General features: G+C 35.6%; 1 protein-coding gene and 1 long non-coding RNA gene across 3 annotated transcripts; one reads left to right on the top strand and one right to left on the bottom strand.

The window, feature by feature from the left end:
* The first annotated feature begins 2,005 nt into the window (after positions 1–2,005).
* Positions 2,006–7,265, top strand: LOC141627355 (uncharacterized). 2 transcript variants are annotated; one of them, XR_012536921.1, is made up of 3 exons: positions 2,006–2,118; positions 2,860–2,923; positions 6,710–7,265. It is a non-coding gene; the product is annotated as an uncharacterized LOC141627355 (long non-coding RNA). The 2 variants fall into 2 exon arrangements; XR_012536922.1 differs by lacking the exon at positions 6,710–7,265 and adding an exon at positions 3,643–3,725.
* An 11,083-nt stretch (positions 7,266–18,348) lies between these two features.
* LOC141629694 (uncharacterized) lies at positions 18,349–19,470 on the bottom strand. The gene is made up of 5 exons (XM_074442664.1): positions 19,298–19,470; positions 19,046–19,169; positions 18,819–18,948; positions 18,565–18,725; positions 18,349–18,459 (listed from the first exon to the last, which is right to left on the bottom strand). The coding sequence occupies exons 1-5, from the start codon at positions 19,468–19,470 to the stop codon at positions 18,349–18,351; spliced, it is 699 nt and encodes a 232-aa protein (XP_074298765.1).
* Positions 19,471–20,476: the final 1,006 nt, after the last annotated feature.

Here is a 20,476-nt window from a genome sequence, read left to right as displayed (position 1 = left end):
GACCGGCGGATAGTCATCCCACCTCAACATACACCCACCGATCTTTCCGATCCTTGCAGGAGGAAAGCTTATCAACGGAGACGTAACCGGCTCCATTTGCACGCTGTTTCATCCGACGCGGCCAGGAAATGACGGCGAAGGTGGTGAAGCCGACGGAATAAATTAACCGTTGGGACCTCCCCTTGAAGAGACAGAGCCAGACAAAGCCGACTATGGTTCTAATAGCCAACGGGTGCAGTGCCCCACGACGACGTTCATGGCTCTAATGATGGCCATAACGTAATCATTCAGCGTTAACCGAGCTGCATCTCCAGTGCCGGATGTATACGCCGGTGCAACCCGGGAGGGCAATGATCGCCCGACCCTCCTCGGGGATAACAATTTTGTACCCCCGCCGAAGTAGAAATGGCCCTCGAAAAGTGTTTCACGGAATACCGCAAACTTATGGGTCCAAGCACGGTCGGGCACCTTACAAGGGTCGCCGTGATCCATGATGTACTTTCCCCTCATTAGGACGAGCCCTATCAGCATCATCATCGTCATCATCAACATCATCATCATCCTCCCAACCCTCCAAAGCTTTTGGATCAACTTCGGGAGAAGGAGACCTAGGGCCCCAGACCTTATCGGGATGGCGTCTAGTATCTCCTCCTCCTCAAGACGCAACGGGAACCCCTGCGCACGGTTACTAGGTCCGGCATCGTTGAAGACATGGTAGCAACAATTAACAAAATAAGAGATTGAGAAAAATTTGTTTGTTTACTTTGAAGAAAAGCACTAGCCGAAGTAACGACTTTGAAGATTAGAAGAGAAAGAAGCCCTTGAAAGTTTAGAGAGAAGAAAATTTTAGAGAAAATGAAATTGGTGGCCAATTTCGTGGACTAACTCGCCTATTTATAGGGAAAGCCCATGAAGAAGGACCAATCAGTACAAATGAAACGTCGGCCAATCAACAATGTACACGTGTCGGACATGCAACCACGGAATGTCAATCGTTGCAACAGTTGAACGTCAATCAATGCAACAGTGACTAAGCGTCTTCAACACGCCCCTTCATATCTCTCTGCCTATTCATCTTCCTCAACAAATTCCTAAGTATCCGTTCTCCGCCGCCACATGATCAACCAAGCTAGGTAGCACGTGGGGCAATCGAAAAACAACCGACACTCTCAACCCGGTCTCGGCCAAATATCACTCTCTTTTCCACATCGGATGCCCTTTACACATCCATGTGGAGGGGGATATGGTACGGCCTAAGCAGAACCAAGCCGAGGTAGAAGAGGCCGAGAAAGAAAATTTTTACTTACGCAGAATATACGCTCAACACACATCGGAGCCCATACCACGGCATATAGACTACGCCTGGGGCAAATTGATGGGCATATTCTCGCACCCAATGACCGAGTCAACATATTGAGCAAGGTCAAAGATATCCACAAGCAAGTCAACGACTTAGACAAATTAATCGACGCAGACTGTCGGCTGTCTCTCATGCCTCTACCGCGAACTCATATCCAAGACCCCTCGGCGGCGAGTCAACGGGCCCGCCCTTTGCCATGGGTCCCTCGGCCGAGGGTAGATCGGTCTTTCCACTCCGCTAGCCACTTGGCCACTACGCGACAAAAGGTGAAAGTCTATAAATACTCCTCAACTCTCATTGAGGAGAGGATCCACAATTTAACCTAAGAATCACTATTCATCTGGTAATATCTTCCTTATCTCTCTACAATATATACTTCGCCAAGTAACAACAACTTATCTCTTTAAGTTTACTGACTTGAGCGTCGGAGTGAGTTCGCTCGGTCCAAAGCCGAGCCCTCAGTTTGTTCATCGTTTCAGGAGACCGAAAGAAGGATTCAGTCAAAGACGTCATTCTACAAGCACGGGTGGTAACAAGAAACTGCTCTGGAATTACACCCGGAACAAACATAAACATAATCTTTCCTAATTCTGGAGCACTACATTTAACACTTACACCTTATAACATTAAAAATAAACAAAACAAAAAAAAAGAAATTACAGAGATCAGACGAGAGGCGACGCACGAACATGAAGAAGCAAAAGAGGTATTTCGAGCTGATTGTGAGACGATTTTCTAGTTTCTTTTCATCGTAGATCGTAAGTAAACTTGTCCTAATCTCTTAAATTCGATTAAGTAGCTTAATTAGTATGCTCTATGCCTTGATAATTGGGGGTTTTAATTATATATTGTTGAGACGGTTTTATGTGGTTGTGACTGACCAAGGGAGGGGGTTGTTGGCCTATAATCATTTTGTATGAACCATAGGACTACATTAGTTGTTGTGTTGAATTGTTATACCGTCTTACACCTCATCTTAAGACCGTCTTATACATGGTTGTATGGGTGGTAAGGGCCTAAGGGGCTGTGTTGGAGGGCTGCCTAACACAGATTTAAGCCGTGTATGGCTGGGTGTTGGCTCGCTATTGCTGCTGCCGTGTAAGGTTGTGTAGGGTGGTTGATGTGGGTGAGTATGGTGGTGTTGGTGTAAGGCTGTTGCTGGCTGTTTGGACGAAAAAAGGGTCTGCTTTGTCTGCCTAGGCTGAACCCGCGTGACACCTTGGGGACATAGGTAGTTTGGTAAGTGTGCTAGCGAGATGTTGAACACAAGCAACTCAGTAGCAGATAGTAAATTGATACTTGGTTGTTGTTGACCTGTTGAGGACTTGTGAAAAGCATGTTTCATTTATTCATTTATTTCCACTTTCTTGCATTTATTTTTACTATGTCAGGGCTGATCGACTAAGCTGGGGCTCACCATTTTGGTTTCATAGTTAGTTAACTTGTATACTAAATTTATTTAGACTAGTTAGTAATTGTATATTACTTATTTTGTTTAGGTGACGGTTTTGTTGAGGAAGTTTTCTAGTGCTTGTGATTTGCTAAGATTGGAATTGCACAAAGGTAGGCTAGCTACTCAACATCTACTTGCCGTGTTTCATTATGTGCTAATTGTCTTGGTTAATGGTTTAGTTGCTTAAATGTTGAATAATTGAGTTGTTGATCATTGTATGGGCCTTAGGCCGTGGCATTGTGTGACTATTGTGTCATTGAAAGTTCTTATGTCTAGTTGGCCTTATTTGTGTTAGATTGGCATCATATATTATATTAAAGCAGAAACCAGTCTGCCACATGTCATTTGCTGGGAAATTTTGCCACGTGTCAACTCCGAGTTTAATAGTTACATTGAATACTTAATCTATTTATAGCAGTTATAACAAATCTTTAGTTAAAATTATTTAAAAATGTAAATAATAAATAAATCCAAGATTTAAGCCCGCATTCATGGAAAGTATAAAATCAATCTTCTCAAAATTAAAATGAGTACCCAGTTGAACAAGATGTGGTCAACTATTTACAATCTTAGGCGTAAAGGAATTTGCATATAATGTTTGATCATAATTAATCTATTAACCTACCTTCTACTATTAGAATATCTCAACCCCCTATCTTCTTCCCTTTGGTAAATGATTTTTCTTGATTTTAATACTACATACTCTATTTTAAAATATTTCGTCTAATATCTATTTTATAATTCGATTTTCTAGGACCTGACAATTCTATTGCTACTTCGTAGATTGAAATATTTTATCTAATATCTACTTTGTAATTCAATTTTCTAGGGACTTGACGATTCGATTGCTGCTTCGTTGAATAATTTACGAGTGTATGGGTTGTAGTTTCAGTGTCGAGTTTGAGGCCAAAATGATTGTACGTATAATGGCTTTTGATGATTTAATTTTTTTTTATATTATTTATCTCAATCATTTGTTTACTTTATATATTGTCTATTGAACCAGAAACATCGATCAATTTTATTCATTGACATAACATTTTTGCTGACAGATAAATTATAGATATACACTATAACCTGATACTTCATCGTCTCGAGACAAAGATGGAATCTAAGGGAGGTTTGAGCATCATCATTCATTCATTGAAAGAAACGGTCTGGTATAAAAATTTGGTCAGGTGAGTTACAAATCAATGTTAAATAATTATGGAGTTGATAATTGTTGGAGTTTTTAATATAAGAAATAACTTTTAATAAATTATGATTATTGAATATCGGTTATTTGTAATAATTTAGACTCGATCAATTCATGTGGTTTTATTTTTTAAATTTTGGCATTTGTTAGTCAAATTAAATTGAATATATTATTATTATTTGATATGTAATTTTGTTAATTCGATCATAACCAATAACTAAGACTTTTAATTAAGATGACTATCGCCCGATGTATCAAAATAACCGAGTGAGTTCAAAATCTTAAATACAATAATGAGTATAATTAAATGTATATTGCGTGATAAATAAATATGAAATCAACACTAATTTTATATTCATTTTTTTCATTTTTTACCTCTCATAAGTAAAAAAATCAAAGGAAAAAAAAATGAGTACTTCGAATAAAATTAAGCAACATATATAAACTTATAAACAGTGTGTGACAAATAAGGGTGATTAATTTTTCTAAAGTTTAGTTATTTACGCCGTACTAAATAAGAAAATATGTTAGTTTTTTACTTTTAATGATACTTTTCATACCACCCGTGTTATTATTCCAATTAGAAAATTGGCATATTAATTTGGCCAAATTCATTCAAAATGATTTGGATTATGATTATTCCAATTATGATTATCCTCATTAATGTCTAAAAGACAAAAAGGGATTCATTTCCCACTAATATTCCAATGAGTAGATTGGACTGGAGTACTCCATATTACTCCTCCTTCAAAATCATTTCTTTATCTTTGATATTATTTGTGAGAGGTCTTTTATTCAAATGTACAAAAATAAATGAATTGGACGAAGAGAGTATCTTTCAAGAAATGTAACTAACACAAATTGATTGAACAATTTATTGGAGACGAGTTAGATAGAGGTTAATATTGGATTCGTATAAATTTATATGTTACTTAAATCATCCTTTGATTCATCTTTTTTTGTGCTCTAATATACTCTTCACAATACTTCTTTTAACTTGCAGTTACTCTAATTAAGGTTGGTTTAAAAATATATATCTAGAAGTACCATATAATTTTACACAAGTGACAATACAACACTAACCAATGACGTAGAAATTCACAAAAAATTATGGTTGTATTTACCACCATTTTGATACTTCACATTATAAATGCATAGTTGGTATTTCTTAAGATGGGGTTAAATAACACCGTACTTGGATGGATCGGACAAGCTTATTATTAATCCCTAGATATTATGCTTTTGTCATATGTATTTTATTTGATCCGTTTTAAGTTTAAGACGAGGTATTAGAATTTAGAACGTAAACATTGATATGCCAACAGGGTACGAAAACCATTTTATACATCTTTACTTAGATGCATATGAGAACGTAAACATTGATACGTCAACGGGGTAGGAAAATAACATGTGTCGCATTGCAATAGTTCCAGTTTGGGTAATAACAATTCGGTAAATAAAATATGAAGTTTCATACTCCCTTGAGTCCTTTCGTCTCGATCATTCATTCGTTTGTTTTTGGTTTGGACACAAATGGCAAGAAAAAAGGAGGGGTCAAATATTAAATAACAAGTTAATCAAATTGAGTGTGGAGTATCAAATTGCTTATCAAAGGCATTCCTAAAATATAAAGGCACACAAATGATTTAGACAACCCAAAATAGAATAAGCAAACAAATGAGTGGGACAAACGGAGTTTCATATAAGGAGTTACTTATCCATTGTTTTACACAATTCGGGTTCAGATCAAGCTTTGGTCCTGAATTTGGGTATCGGGTAGGGTTATTCAGATTCGCTCAATTTGGACAAGTCTAAGTTACCTCAGTCGCCTACTTCGACTATTTGTCAATAACTTATCAAAAGTCGAGGAAAAAATCATAGTATTTCGAATAAAAAAAATCATAGTATCAAAAGTGTATGGGTAGTAGACAAAGTGAAATTTTCTAAAATTTAATAATTTACTAAATCCAAAAAATATGTAAGTTGTTACTTTTAATAATACTTTTCGTTTCCACCCGTGCAGTGCACGGGTTCAAAAACTAGTTTTATCTTGTTGCACTTAGGGCTGAGAATTGGTCCAAGACCGGATCGAAGAAAACCAAAGCGGACCGGATCAAAGACCGAAAATAAAAATTTAGTGGACCGAAGACTGGACCTAAAACTTTCGGTCTTGGACCGGACCAAACCCGAAATATTTGGTCCGATCCGGTCTTGGACCGAAATGGACCTAAAATTAGTTTTTTCACTATTTCGTATACGATAATTACATTTTAATTCCTCTAAATAAAATGCATTTAAATAATTAGACGACTTTTGTTATGAAAATCATTGACAATAGTAATTTATAATGTTTTTTGAAGATAAAATATTAATTTGATTCATAATATTTTAATGTTGCGTCATTAAAAACATGAAATTTACTCCATTCGGTCCGGACCTAAATTAACCGGTCTTAGACCGGACCAGACCGAAGACCAACCTTGAAAAAATGAGGGTCGAGGACCGGACCAAAATAATTCGGTCCGGATTTGGTCCAGACCAAATGGTCCGGTCCGGTCCATTTTTCCGGTCCGGACCTAAATTTGCTCACACCTAGTTGCACTTTACACTGGCTTGCATTCCGTTATTGTTCACTTATCAAATAGAACTTGGCATTGTGGAAAAATCTTATGATTGACATTTATATTGTTATTGGTTATAGTTATTGGCACTAGTGTTATATTGGCAACGTGGTTGGGAGAACGGTTGTGTTTTGGATAGGCCAGACACGAGGATGTTGAAGAGCCGTGGACCTTGGTTTGGATAGGACAGGCAGGACATGGTGTTCGGAGTTGGCCCTGGATCTGGACTTGGCGTGGCTAGTTCACATGGTGTGGTTGAGCTTGGCTGAGAGCCTCGATAACAGGCTACTTGTGACTTATTGTTGAGACATTGGCATTGTGACTTCGTATTTATATCATTGTCTATTTTATATTATTCGGATGTTGTCCGTTATTGTTGAGGCTGACTTGTTTTGGGTGTTGTGTGTCTTATATGTCTGTATCCGTCATGGGAACAGACTAATACAGGTATAGTTGTTGCTAGATGATTGATGGGGATGGGACGAGTGTGCTGGAATCGTGTCATGACCTAGTTTTCGACTTAAACATGTTTTTTACTAGTGGACTCACTTATTGGTTTGTAAATTATTTAAACTAGTTCATTATTTATTTTATGGCACGTTTAGGCCACGAGTATTGTAAGTCCAATGCGGACAATTATGCTTACCATTCATTATTTTATTTTTTTAAAGTACCTTTGATTTGGAGTTTCTGTACTATTTGCCTTAGGTAACGGAGATGGAAACACCATCTTTTATCTGAGATGCCTGGTTCAATACTCTTGGATAAGTGGGGGTGTTATATTAACGACCCTTTCAACAAAAAATCAATTTTTAATAACATTTTAAAACGGCTTTAACAACCTTTTGCAAATCCAGAAGGCTTATTCCAACTTTCACAAATCTGAGGAGGGCCTTTGGCCACGCCAATAGACTCGCACCTCTATCAGGATGCCTCACACTATTCTGCTTCCTTTTGGCACCCATCTAGGACGATCCTGATTACGGTTAACCCGAATGCATGACAAATCAGATCGACGAGTTTACATTTTACACTTTGTCATTTAAAACACACTTTTTCAAACATATGGATCGTGTTAAGCACCATAACCTAACTCGGTAAATGGATATTTAATTTCCATTTTTGCATGCAAATCAACTTAAATCCAACTTGACATCAATTGCTTGATACTTGGATAAACAACCGACTTAGCAAACTTTCACATGCATTTAACCCATTTTATCAACTTTTTTTACTAGCAATCACGATCGATCAGTAGAGGCCGCTAAAACAGGGGATTATGTGTCCGATTAAAGGGCTTCTCAATACGTACCCTCACCCCTTACTAAGAAACTTTGGATAGTGGACGATCTTATCCATGGCAACGATAGTCATTCTAGATATAGAATACTAAATAGGGACGAGTCCTTATGTTTAGTATCTGTGTCAAGTACCGCTTCATGTTTTGTTTGACCAAGGTATAAAGTAGATCTCGAACGGTGTCCAAGCACTCCACAATTGCTTGGTGGCGACTCCTAACATGATTGCATCGTCTCGAGACCTTCACCGAGATAAAACCGTCCGATCTAAAGCAATCCGGCCGATAGCATCTCTACGTCACCAAACGTGGCTGCTCGAAGCACCGTTACGTCCATAGACCAGTGTGCGGGTGGCCTATGTCCACAAGGTGTTATGTTTCTCATGTCAAAAGTAAAATTGTCACCTGCTATAATTGATGGTGGCCTGTATTGATCCAGTTAATAATTTCCGGTTAAATGGAGAGCAGATTAAAATAAACAAATAATTTAATAGCTGAACTGGATGCTGGGACAGGGATGGCGCATGAGATGACGACCTTCACTGGAGTCTAGTATAGCACATAGTTTAGTTGACTAAAGAAACTTTAATTATTATTTCTTCCGCTGTTTGTAATAATTATTTATTCATTTTATTATTTCGAAACTTTGTAATAAAACCTTTTGAGGGAATTTTAATTAAGTTACTTTGGTTTGTTTATCTTTGCTATTCACTACCTCGAGTAACCGAGATGGTGATAGTCCTAATTACCTGGGAATGTCTTGCTAAAGGCTTCTGGATAGATGATGACAGTTCTAATTACAATGTTGTGGGCAAATCTACAAACAAGGGTTTTTCAAGTGTGCTAGCCATCTTACTCAAAACATTTTCTCACCACATAAACGGATCCAAATCAGGAAACAGTATCCAGGCAGGAACTACTGAAACTTAGTCCATTTCTTTCGAGAACATTGTGTAGATACTCGTATCTGTCGATATTGGAATTTACAGAAATCCTGACCAACACCCGATGATGATAGGACACATGTTATTATTGGCACCGCTCATTAATGGATTTCATTTTGTGATGCAAAGCAAGTACTAGTTGACGGCTTTTATAAATTAAATGAAATTTAAATCAATACATATATATAAAGCAGAAACTTTTCGAGCGATATTAGAGAGTCCAACTTTTTTAGAATTCCTAATAAGTGTAGATCTAGATTTTTCTTATTAATAATTTATGAGAAAATTAACCTAATCAAAGTAGATCTAATAATTTATGAGAAAGTAATCCTAATAGAAGTAAATCTAATAATTTATGAGAAAAATAATACTAATAGAAGTGGATCTAATAATTTATCAATTATTTACTAAAATAATAATAGAAAAATAACTCTATAAAGAATATTTATTTTAGAAACATTTATAAAGCAAAAAAAATCATATAATAAACGTATAAAAGTGTTAAAATTATATATTTTATAAACATACAATTAATCTTTGTGAGGAAAAAAAGGATCCTAATTTCTTACAAATAAAAATATTGTCAAAAATCTAATTTGTTCGATTTTAACTACTTAGAAAAACTCGTGTAGTAACATAGATAATTTTATTTAAATTTTTTTTTTGAATATTTAAAACTTACACGAGTTGTTAATTATAACCAAACCCGTAATGTCTTACGAAAACCTTAGGACAAAACTTATTTTTATTTTTAAAAAAATATTTCAGGAAAAAGTAACATGTCAAAAGGAAAAAAGAAGTAAAGATTAACATTTACTTAACATTTGGCAGAGAAAAATTTCTACAATGACAATAGTAGAAATAAACAACTTCAACGATGGCATCAAATAGTTTTAACACTAATTTACTATACCGTATCAAATGTGTATGATTAAATTACTAATAATATTCACATCAGATTAAAAACATTTGAGCTACCATTTATAAATACTAAATAAGTCTCATATCGATTTTGTCAAATGAGCCAACAAATTAAATACAAATGAAAATAGTCAAGAATTATGATTTTATGCGGGACTAATAATCCAAGAACCAGCTAACTATGAATAAATCAGTGTACGATAAATATATAGAAAAATTGTGAGAATTATATATAATCTACTATTATATCACCGAATTTTTTCTTCAAACTGATTTCAAATTCATATCAAATCCATAATAGACGTTAAAACTATATTGAATTGCCAAATATACAAAATTATGCGATTACATCAATTTTTACTTTCTAAATTCCAATTCATCTATGTGTTTTTATTCACTTAATTATTTACCGCGGTTTGCGTATTGTTGGTTATTAGAGTTATTACTTTGTAATGTACTGATTGTATATTTAAAAGTACAATAGTTTTTACTATAGCTTTTCATTTTATTTTATTTTGGAAAATTTCCATTTTGGACACTGAATTTCAGGTTAATTCCACTTTAGTGTCATGAGGTTTGCATAATTCTACTTTGGTGTCCTGAGGTTTCGACTACTTCCCACTTTGGTAACCTGAGTTTTGAATAAAATTTCATTTTGGTGACCTCAAACATATAATAGTCAACCTTTATCTAAATTACATTTTCACTAAAATAAAGTGCAAAATTGGATATTAAACTGCATACAAATTACAAAATAGTATAATCAACATAATATTGCAAAAAAAAAAAATGCCTTTATATTCAAAATATTTTTTTAGTACTCCCTCCATTCCATTTCAATAAAATACTCCCCACATATATTAGATAAGTGAGAAGATAAAAGATGAATGGAGAGAGTATAAAATACTAAGATTGTTATGTATAGGTCACTAAAGTGGGAAGTAGTCAAAACCTCAAGGCACCAAAGTGAAATTATGCAAACCTTAGGGGACTAAAGTGAAATTAGGCTAAACTTCAGGGCAGCAAAGTGGAAATAGTCCTTTTTTTTAATGGTTAACTATGAGGTATAGTATCTCATATGGGTTTAGTTGAATATAAAGTACTCCTTAGCGTAATAAATTAGGTCAAACTCATATATATTGGTTAAGAAGTGAAACGATTGTACATATATATTTAGTAATTTGAAGCCATTTCTTAAAATTGAAACTCTTTTTTAAAAATTTGTTCATTTTGTTATTATAAATAAAGAGTAGACACCAAGTCTTCCTTGTGACGGGTATATCGATCCGTCACAAGTTTGCGACGGATCAAGTACTACTCATGTGGGTAGATAAGACAAAACAGATTGATACTCCCTAGGCATTCTATTTTTTTCTTATCTACCCATATGAGTAGTACTTGACCTGTCTCAAGCTTGCGACGGATATGTTCATCATAAATGAGAATTTGTGAACAGTAAATAAAAATGTAAGATAATGAGACTTAATTTTTTTAATAAATAACATTTCAAATAAAAAAATGGGTTATAATTTTAATAGAATTAATCTAAAAATAATCGAGTTTAAGAGTAGTATCCTAATATCCTACTCTCTCCAATCCACACAAAACTCCTGATTTATTTGTTTGGAGGTCAAACTTTGAAAAGTTTGACCGTTAATTCACTCAAAAATATATCTCACATATAAAAAATTAGATTTCGTATTTTATATATTTCTTATGAAGTTCATAGGGAACAACCAGTCTTAATGGTAGATAGTCAAAAACAAATTTTTATCGTTTAGAGTTCTAACAAAAATCCACCAAACAGGCTACATATATAATTGAGATACACGTTGTTTTGCGTAGCACCATTCAACATTTACACTATCGTGTACTTACAAAATGGAATATTGTTAAATGTTGTAAGTTAATCTAATTTGTGAATCTTATAAAACCAGTCTCAGTTATCACGTGTTCATTTTATGGAATTAAACCACATTTTTGGGAATGACGCTTTAAATTAACTAAAATCGGTGGTGCATACAACAATAAAAATAAGTAATTACATAATTCAACTGATGTCGCTTCGGATGCTATACAACTGTTATAATTAATACAAAAAAAAAGTAGCTTTTATGTTAAAGGGACTGATGATCCATCAATAATCAACTAAATCAACCCTAAAGTTTTTTGTGTTCCGATTTCAACATAGTTGGACTTTTTTTATCAACTTAGTTGACTTCTACTACCAAACCATGACAATGTAAACCAACGTTTGAATTCTTAGAACATTCAATATGCATATTGTTAAGGATGATCCTAATGGGAGCCTTATGCATTCTATGTAATAGAATCACATATATTTGTGTACTGTTGTTTAGAGACTATTAAATTTATTGGAATTCAGTATGGATTTGATTTTACGAGAAGTATATAAAGAGCAAAACACTTTCTTAATTGTAGATAGTCAAGGTAAACTTATGCTATAGGAGATCTAACATTTTCTCTAAACACACTAAATATTTATAATTATGATACTTGTTGCTTTACGTAACACCATTTAGTTTTACGTAGTTATTATAGATTAAAATAATTTGCAAAATTCATAAAGGTCTGTCTCAGTTATTAAGAGCGGTTCATTTGGTGAGTTGCACTATGTTTATGGAGATAACTATTGTATTTAATTAAAACCAGTGATACCTATAACAATAATGGAAAAACTAATTACATACTTTTACCATGTTACTTGATGTTTCACAACGGAAATGATAACTACTAAATGAAAAAACTTCTATGCTAGAAGCACTAATAGTGCATTGATGATCAACTAAACGGCTACACCAACCACAAACTTTTGTTTATCAATGATTTAAACATAATTGAACCTCTTTTATCAACAATAGAATATATTTATACAGATGATCCTAATGAGAGCCTCGTGCATCGCACGGGCTTTTCAACTAGTTATTTATGAATTTAGAGATAAAATGATCAATTTTGAATTAAATTCGAATTTTAAGCTTTATTCGGAAATAAATTGTTTTAAGGCTTTATTTGAATTAAATTGAAGTTTACTATCATTGACTTGGAAAATCAAAATGTGTGACGTTTCATTTATCGCTTTTGTTTAATTTGAAAAATTTAATTTTAGAGCGGTTTCTTAGGCTTTATTTTGAAACGATTTTAGGCTCATTTTGGTTTGTTCTTGGACACAATTTTTGAGGACTATTTGGGCTGCCCTTGCCCCCTGATGATCACTGGTTCGAACCCCCATAGCAACACTCACCATCCTTCCCTTTTCTCCTCCCAAACACGCACCAAACCATACTCTTTCCCTGACCCATGTCCCCTGTTTTGACCCAACAAAATCCGAACCCAAGTTAACTAAACCAAGCCTAACTATTAAGAGATTGGGCCTATACTAGGCCCAACTACCATTAGGGTTTGCCATTAGGGTTAGGGTTTGCCATTAAGTTGGGAGGTATTATAAATACCTCACCATATCAATGTAAAACATCATCATTCAATAATACAGTTATCATTTATGAATTCCTTCCCCCTCTATAATCTTAACATGGTATCAGAGCCTGGTGACCAAAAGGTCACGGGTTCGAATCCCACCCCCTCTATTCTAAAGTGGATAATAAGAACAGGCCAGGGAATCCCGCCTGCACCCACACTTCAAGCCCAAAAGAAAAAAAAAGGGCCTTCGTGTGAGGGGGAGTGTTAGAATATAAAACGAATCAAGGAACTTCAACCATCAGCTTAAGCTTTTGGTTGAGATGGTTTCTTGACACTAACCCAACCTAGATTCGATCTCTAACTTGCTTGAGCTCCAAGATAAATCTGTAGATACCTTCCATCATCATATATTTCGAGTCCTAGAGCAACCCTAAAGCCATTCACTATAAATACAACCCTCTCCTCTCCATTAGAAGGGACATCAAGCATACGTAAGAACACCCATCGAACCCTAGCTTCTCGCATCAACACCTCACATAAAAAGTATACTCCCTACCCCTCTCATACCCAGAAACCATCCTTAATCATCACACACGAGCATTGGTAAAGATTTGAGCATCGATTTGCTCTTTCGTTACCCGTGTTCCTATTTTAGGCAGCCCCTGTTCTCCTTTGTTTTTCGTTGTTTCAAAACCTTTTTTACTTCTGTTTTTTGTCTTAGTTTTAAATTTGAAATCCCAGAATTCCATAACATCTTTTAAAACGAAATTTGAGTATGAAAGGAAGTCATAATCTAAGTTTTAAAATCATTGCACAAAGTGCACAAAAATCGAGTGTTTTGAAATTGTTATTTCGAAAATTGTTTTGTTATTAATTGTTTTGTTCATAAAACGTCAACGATGATCCCGGGTAGTGTCCATTTTACATGTAAGTTGAGGGTGCAAAATCTCTCCTTTCTCTCTTTTCTTACACGTTTTTTTAGCATGTTGTTAATTATCGATTGTTTCATTAATTAATTAACGTATGCTAATTATCACATGTTAATTATGTTTATGATGTCTATGTTGGGATTAATATGCTGATTAGGGTTAGTCAATTTGTTAATCACATGTTTAAGTATGTTAACATGTTTAATTGTTTTGATTATATCATGTTTTGATCAATTATCACATGATTAGTTAGATTAATGTTTTAATTATGAGCATCTTATGATAGATCTATGAAATAGATACGTTTATTTGTTTAAAGTTGAAATCTTTGGAGTCGTTTGGTTACATGCAGGGATTTCCATTGCCTAGGTAGTGAAAGATCACATGAATTTGAAAATGTTGTTTGGTTGCATATAGGAATTGCAATTCATGTAAGCATTCCCACTTACCTAGGGGGACCTAGGTAAGCAACTTTCTCCATTATGGAGGAATTAGAATTCATGGGAAGTTCCAATTCATGTGAATTGGGGTAACCAAACAAGTTACCCATTTTTCAATTCACATGAATTGTACTTCCTGTATTTTTTAGTGGGTAACCAAACGACCCCATTTGACTTATTAAATCAAGTTAGTTATTTGAATGAAATTCATATGCTAAATTCAATGACTTGTTATGGATTTAATTTAATAATGAAATTGTTAGAATTAAATCGTATGTTAATCAATCGTATTGTACCTTCATTGCTTCGTGATTTTTCGCCAGTAAGGCTTAAATCTCTTGGTCTTATATTCACATGTCTTATTACGAAATTATTCATATGACTAATTGCTTGATTTATTATGCAATAATAAATTTGCTTATTGTAATTAATTCTTACATGGCAAGAGTTTGAGAGTATAATATCGGTACTTGGGTATTGATCTTTTAATCCTCTTCCTGGTCAACGTGGCTCTCAAATAATGTTGTGTCGGTCTTGATTCACGTGCCACATGAGGCTTAGTTATGTGTACGCTTTTTGTATCATGTTTATTAAATCATTAATTTGATAGACTTAACCTAATTAATTTGTAGAATACGAATTAAATCAATTAGACATTCCTATTAGTTCACACATGAACTTTCAACTAGGATTAAATGAACTTCTTTAAAGTTAATACAGCTGGAGCTGACATACAGGGCTCAGCTGATTCTAGTCCAAGCTTAGACCAGGGCCAACCAAGTTCCAGTTCAGGCAATGATCAGGCTTTTAAGAGGATGACAAGGTCCAGCTATCAGCTGCCTACTTGGCGAGCTGATAGAACCCTCAACTAAACTCCAGGAGGCTAAAATCCAGGGCTAATCCAGCCTAGTTAGTTCAGTACTAGCAGCCAAATAACAAGTAGAAGGCAGATGAGAAGTAGGAGGAATGTCACTATCAATGTCACTATCACATTTCCTTAACTGTTCAGATAAAGGCTAAAGTGAGAAGTTCGAGATAATTGGAAGGATGCAGTTTTGTCCAGCATCTTTTTGCAAAGCAACAAAGACAATTAGAGTTTCTGAAACTCTAAAAAGAGCACCACCACAGACCTACATCAGAACAAGAAGCCTGCACCAGAACAAGACAAAGGGGACTGACATTCACCTGTTTCACCTCTGATTTTACCTTGCTTTAGTTGACTCCCTTTTGTAATATATTTATTTTATGTTATATGTTTCCTAGATGGATTTGTAGCCCTTGGATCAATCAAACTCAGAATTGTAACCTAAAGCTGGACTATATAAGGACCAGGCTTCTACTGGATTCAGCAGACTTTTGATAAATGAAAAATTAAACCTTGAGAATTCTCTCAACTTTCAAACTTGTGTATTGCTGTAGTTTGAGTCCAGGTCTGTTAACTGACTTGTGCTTTGTTGTAGTTAGTTGAACAATGTCTGTTGGCATAATTGAGTCAATCCTGTGCACTGCTGTGGATTCATTTAGTTGTGTTGTTTTCAAGTTTGAGTCTTAATTCTGTGACTTGCTGTGAATTTGAATCTTAAATTTGTTAAATTATTATCTGAAGTGTCCTGTGCCTTACTATGGAGCTTAAGGTCATAAATATATCAGACCAAAAATCCAAGGAGTCATCCAGTTTAGCCTGTTCTACCTTGGAATAGTAACTGTCCTAGGGTATTACACTGCAAATTGGTAACCAGAGCCAGGTTATAACACAATTCCACCTTTATGTTAGTCTTGGGTTGAGAGAAGTGTGAGTTCATTATCCCTACCTACAACAAAAACACAAAAACAACCATGAGTGAAGAGAGATGAAGTAAAATAAGAAGAGGTGGTCCTTAATAAGCCCAAAATAGGCCATAAATGCTCAATAAAATAGCAACAAAAGTAACAGTACCCGAGACTGTTACATATGACACAAAAATAACATTAAAAGAAGCCTAAAACCAGGCTAAGGATAGGACGGTCCCGGAAACCACTTGGCTTGTCCTCGCCCTCGCATTGGCAGGAGCAAACGAGAAAGGGAGGAAGAGCCACGATCCAAAACAAACCCAACTAACAAATGACATATTACAAGACCCGAATGACAAAAGTAACAGTCAGGCAGACTGTTGCTTTAGGAGTGAAAACAAGCTATTTTTTTGTGTTGTTTGCTTTCGGTTTGGGGGCTGTTTTGGAGGGTTTATTTGTGTGAAAGATAGAACGATATGACTTAAACAATATCACAAAGCATGTTTAAGCCCAGGATAATACTCTTCCAAAGCACTAAGCAAATGGAAAGAATTCATCTCCAAACACTAAGTAATGAAGGTTGTTCAAGCACAAAGCAAAGAACTAAAGAAAGGGTTTTCAAAAACCTCATAAATTCATTTCTCATAAACTTCAAATCTGAATGTTTTACAAAGTTGAGAGCTCTTTAAATAGATGCTCAAGTTACATCTTAGCCACACAACTAAAAGTAAATCTAAAGGCTACAATTGAAAGCAAAAATGGACAAAAGTACAAGTAGATATTTTACACACAAAAGCACAACAAATGGGTCAAAACACTACAACAAATAAGGTAATTGGCGAACATATAAGGCGACTGAGAACAGTCGTCATTAAGAATAAAGCGACTAAGGCCCGTCGCCCGCACTTCGTAGCTAGGTTTAGTCGCTTTTGGCGACAGGACTTCGTCGCCAATTTTGGCGACGGAATTTTTTTAAAGCGGGCGACAGAAACTCGTCGCCAAAATTGGCGACTGTGTTGGGTCGCCAATTTAGCGACTGTCATTAGTCGCCTTTTTTCAAGCCACGTCACCTCCAAATCTTCGGGATTGGCGACGGTTTTTGGTCGCCATTTTGGCGACTGTTTTTGGTCGCCATTTTGGCGACTGTTTCCCGTCGCCAATTGCACTATTTCCCGTCGCCAATGACCCTAAAATTAATTCATGATCATAAGCTTAGCGACGGTTTCCCGTCGCCAATTGCCCAGTATCCGTCGCCAAATTTACATTTTTTTTAGCCTAAAAATCGTTTTTGACCTAGCCAAATACGTAAAAACCTGCAAATAAACCAACACTTCCAGCAGAGAACACATGGGAAGCCAACACAACCAAACTTGATAAAGAAAATCATGTTCCATACACACAACTACGAGTTTTGGTCATCTAACATTATCCGGGAATAACATGTTCTCTAAAAAACTACATAACAGGGAAACTTGCTCCTGCTCCACTACCACCTCCATAATTAGGATCTCTAGGATCCTTTGGTTGCGGGCGCCACCCAGTGTTTCAATTGGCGAAGAAGGAGTTCATCCGGTCCATTTCCTCCTTCATCCTCCGAATTTCTTCATCTCTCTCGGCATCCCGCCTCTCCCTCTCGGCATCCTGTATCTCCCTGGCGGCTAATTGAGCTTGGAGCACACTTACGACACTTGGGGTATAAGGTTGTTGTTGGGAGGAAATTGACCCTCTTCTTCTTGTAGGAGGGTAGAAAATCTCCTTTGCCGACCCGGCTCCATACACATCTCCTCTTTGGAACCCCTCAACAAGATCAAACCATAGCTCATTGTCATCAATTTCCGGGTTGTTCTTCCTACGGACAAAGAATTGTTCCTAAAAAATTGATAAAACATTAATGGTTAGAGGTTACTTATCTAAAAATTGATAAAACATATACTTTAAAAAGCTACGAATTTTTTATTTTTTGACACTTACATATAACTATTGATCTTTTTCCTTCGCGAGGATCAACTTGCCCTTGCCTGTCTTCTTTGCGTGAGTGTCAACAAAGAGAGCAACAATCGTGGGTACCTTGCCCTTATTCTTCTTGGTCTTCCGGAAATAAAAAAACAAGGAAATTGTTACTCAAACATGATAATTAATGAGACTAATTAAATTAGAAGACTATTAAATTAAAAGCTAAAACAAATAACTTACATCTAACACCACACGATCATGAAAAGATTGAGACCCTCCATAATGAGTAGGCTCAACTTCCGCGTCCTTATCTCCTCCTTTCCTGTTGATCTTGTTCCGGGCCGATGCTTCCTTGAACTCAGGACTGTTCCGGTACTTGGTATATTCCTCATATGACGAACCTATAATCAATAAAATATCAATTATTAATTAATATAGTTTCAAAATATGTAATGAATTTTAACTAATTACGGGTATTAAAAGAAACTAAATACCTTTCATGAAAGATGGCGCCTTCTTCCTCTTAGACACCTTATACATGTTGTCCCTTAGCCTGTTCTTGCCAATGTCATTATACGTTTGCCAAACTAGGCGCTCAAGGTCGGCTGGCCAATAGAACACACGCTACAAAAAGTAAACACATGGATGAGAAACAAATTAATAATAAGGTAATTAGAATAAATAAATTATATTTAATAATATATATTTTATAAATAGATACCCGGAAGTTGTTGAACCACATCTCCTTATCTTCATCACTAGCGTTACTCCAACAAGTTACGCCGTGTGTCATGTTCTCTTGGGTGCTATTAGTCACACCACGAACAACTGTTTGACTTCTAAACCTGAAATCAGACATGTTAAAAACATAATTATATAGGAAAACAAAAATAATGTATAATTAACATATGTCTAAAAAAAGTCATTTATTACTAAATAAAAAAATTACAAACTAGAATGAATAAAAAATTACCAAAGACCATTCGGATCAAGGATCATCCTGCCGTCAGTTGATCGGGGTATAGCAACCTCCTCCTCCTCCTCACTCACCTCCGTAGTAGAACGGTCAACGTCCTCCTCCTGCTCTCGGGAGCTACTACCTCCCTCACTATAGCCTCCGCGCTGCCTACCTCCTCCACGAGCCATGTATACTACAATTGAATAAAAAGTGTTAGCAAATATTACAGGATAATTATGATAAGATACAAAAAAATAAAACCTAATAAACAGGTATAAAAGAAAAAATAAAACACTAATAATTGTTTCCAAATTTTGATATGTATACTTTCAATACCTTCTCTTACTCATCATCATCATCATCATCCTCATCTTCTTCTTCTTCTTCTTCTTCTTCTTCTTCTTCTTCTTCTTCTTCTTCTTCTTCTTCTTCTTCTTCTTCTTCTTCTTCTTCTTCTTCTTCTTCTTCTTCTTCTTCTTCTTCTTCTTCCTCCTCCTCTTCTTCTTCTTCCCCCTCTTCTATCCCATCCCTCTCCTTATCATTCTCTTCTTCTTCCTCTTCTAACTCCTCCTCCGCTTCTATCTCATTTGCATAAATAATTTCATCATGATCAACTGGGGACAAAACTGTTTCTGATACAACCTCTTCTTGGAAAAAAGATGTATCAACTTCTGATCGTGCCTTTGTTTTAAAAACGGCCCACCATTGCTTTTGTTGTCTATCATTACTTGTGCTCGGAAGAGATGCAAAATAAACTTGATGAGCTTGTTGTGCAAGTATAAATGGGTCATATTGAGAGTAGGTTCGAGTATGATTCACTTCCACGAGTTTGTAACGATTATGGACTCTCGTTCCAGCTACGGAATTATCCCTCCATTGAATCTTGAATAAGGCGGTTTTATAACTCCGATCCCGGCCATTGTAGCACAACTCAAAGATATCCTCTAATATGCCATAATATTCATTGCCATCAAGAGAAGAAATAGTAACGCCGTAGTTGCATTTAGCCTTACTTTTGCCATAGTTAAATGTTTGAAACTTAAACCCATTAACTGAATATCGATTCCACGTCACAACCTTTCGAGAAGGACCCAAAGCCAAGCTTCTTATCACATCATCTTGAATATTTAGCTTACATACATGCTTCCGAAACCAGGCTGGAAATTGATCCTCATGCTTATGCCAAACATCCTC

Source organism: Silene latifolia, chromosome Y (genome assembly GCF_048544455.1).
Source record: "Silene latifolia isolate original U9 population chromosome Y, ASM4854445v1, whole genome shotgun sequence".
NCBI lineage: Eukaryota > Viridiplantae > Streptophyta > Magnoliopsida > Caryophyllales > Caryophyllaceae > Silene > Silene latifolia.
The sequence above is the reverse complement of the archived record's forward strand: the minus strand, read 5'-3'. Positions and strand labels throughout refer to the sequence as shown.

Excerpts from the sequence above, each read along its gene's own strand:
- LOC141629694 (XM_074442664.1), bottom strand. The coding sequence starts at position 19,470 with ATGGCTCGTGGAGGAGGTAGGCAGCGCGGAGGCTATAGTGAGGGAGGT. Across the intron at positions 18,726-18,818 it reads GGCGCCATCTTTCATGAAAG|GTTCGTCATATGAGGAATAT; the intron begins GTATTTAGTTTC and ends TATTGATTATAG. Across the intron at positions 18,460-18,564 it reads ATGATCGTGTGGTGTTAGAT|ACCAAGAAGAATAAGGGCAA; the intron begins GTAAGTTATTTG and ends TATTTCCGGAAG.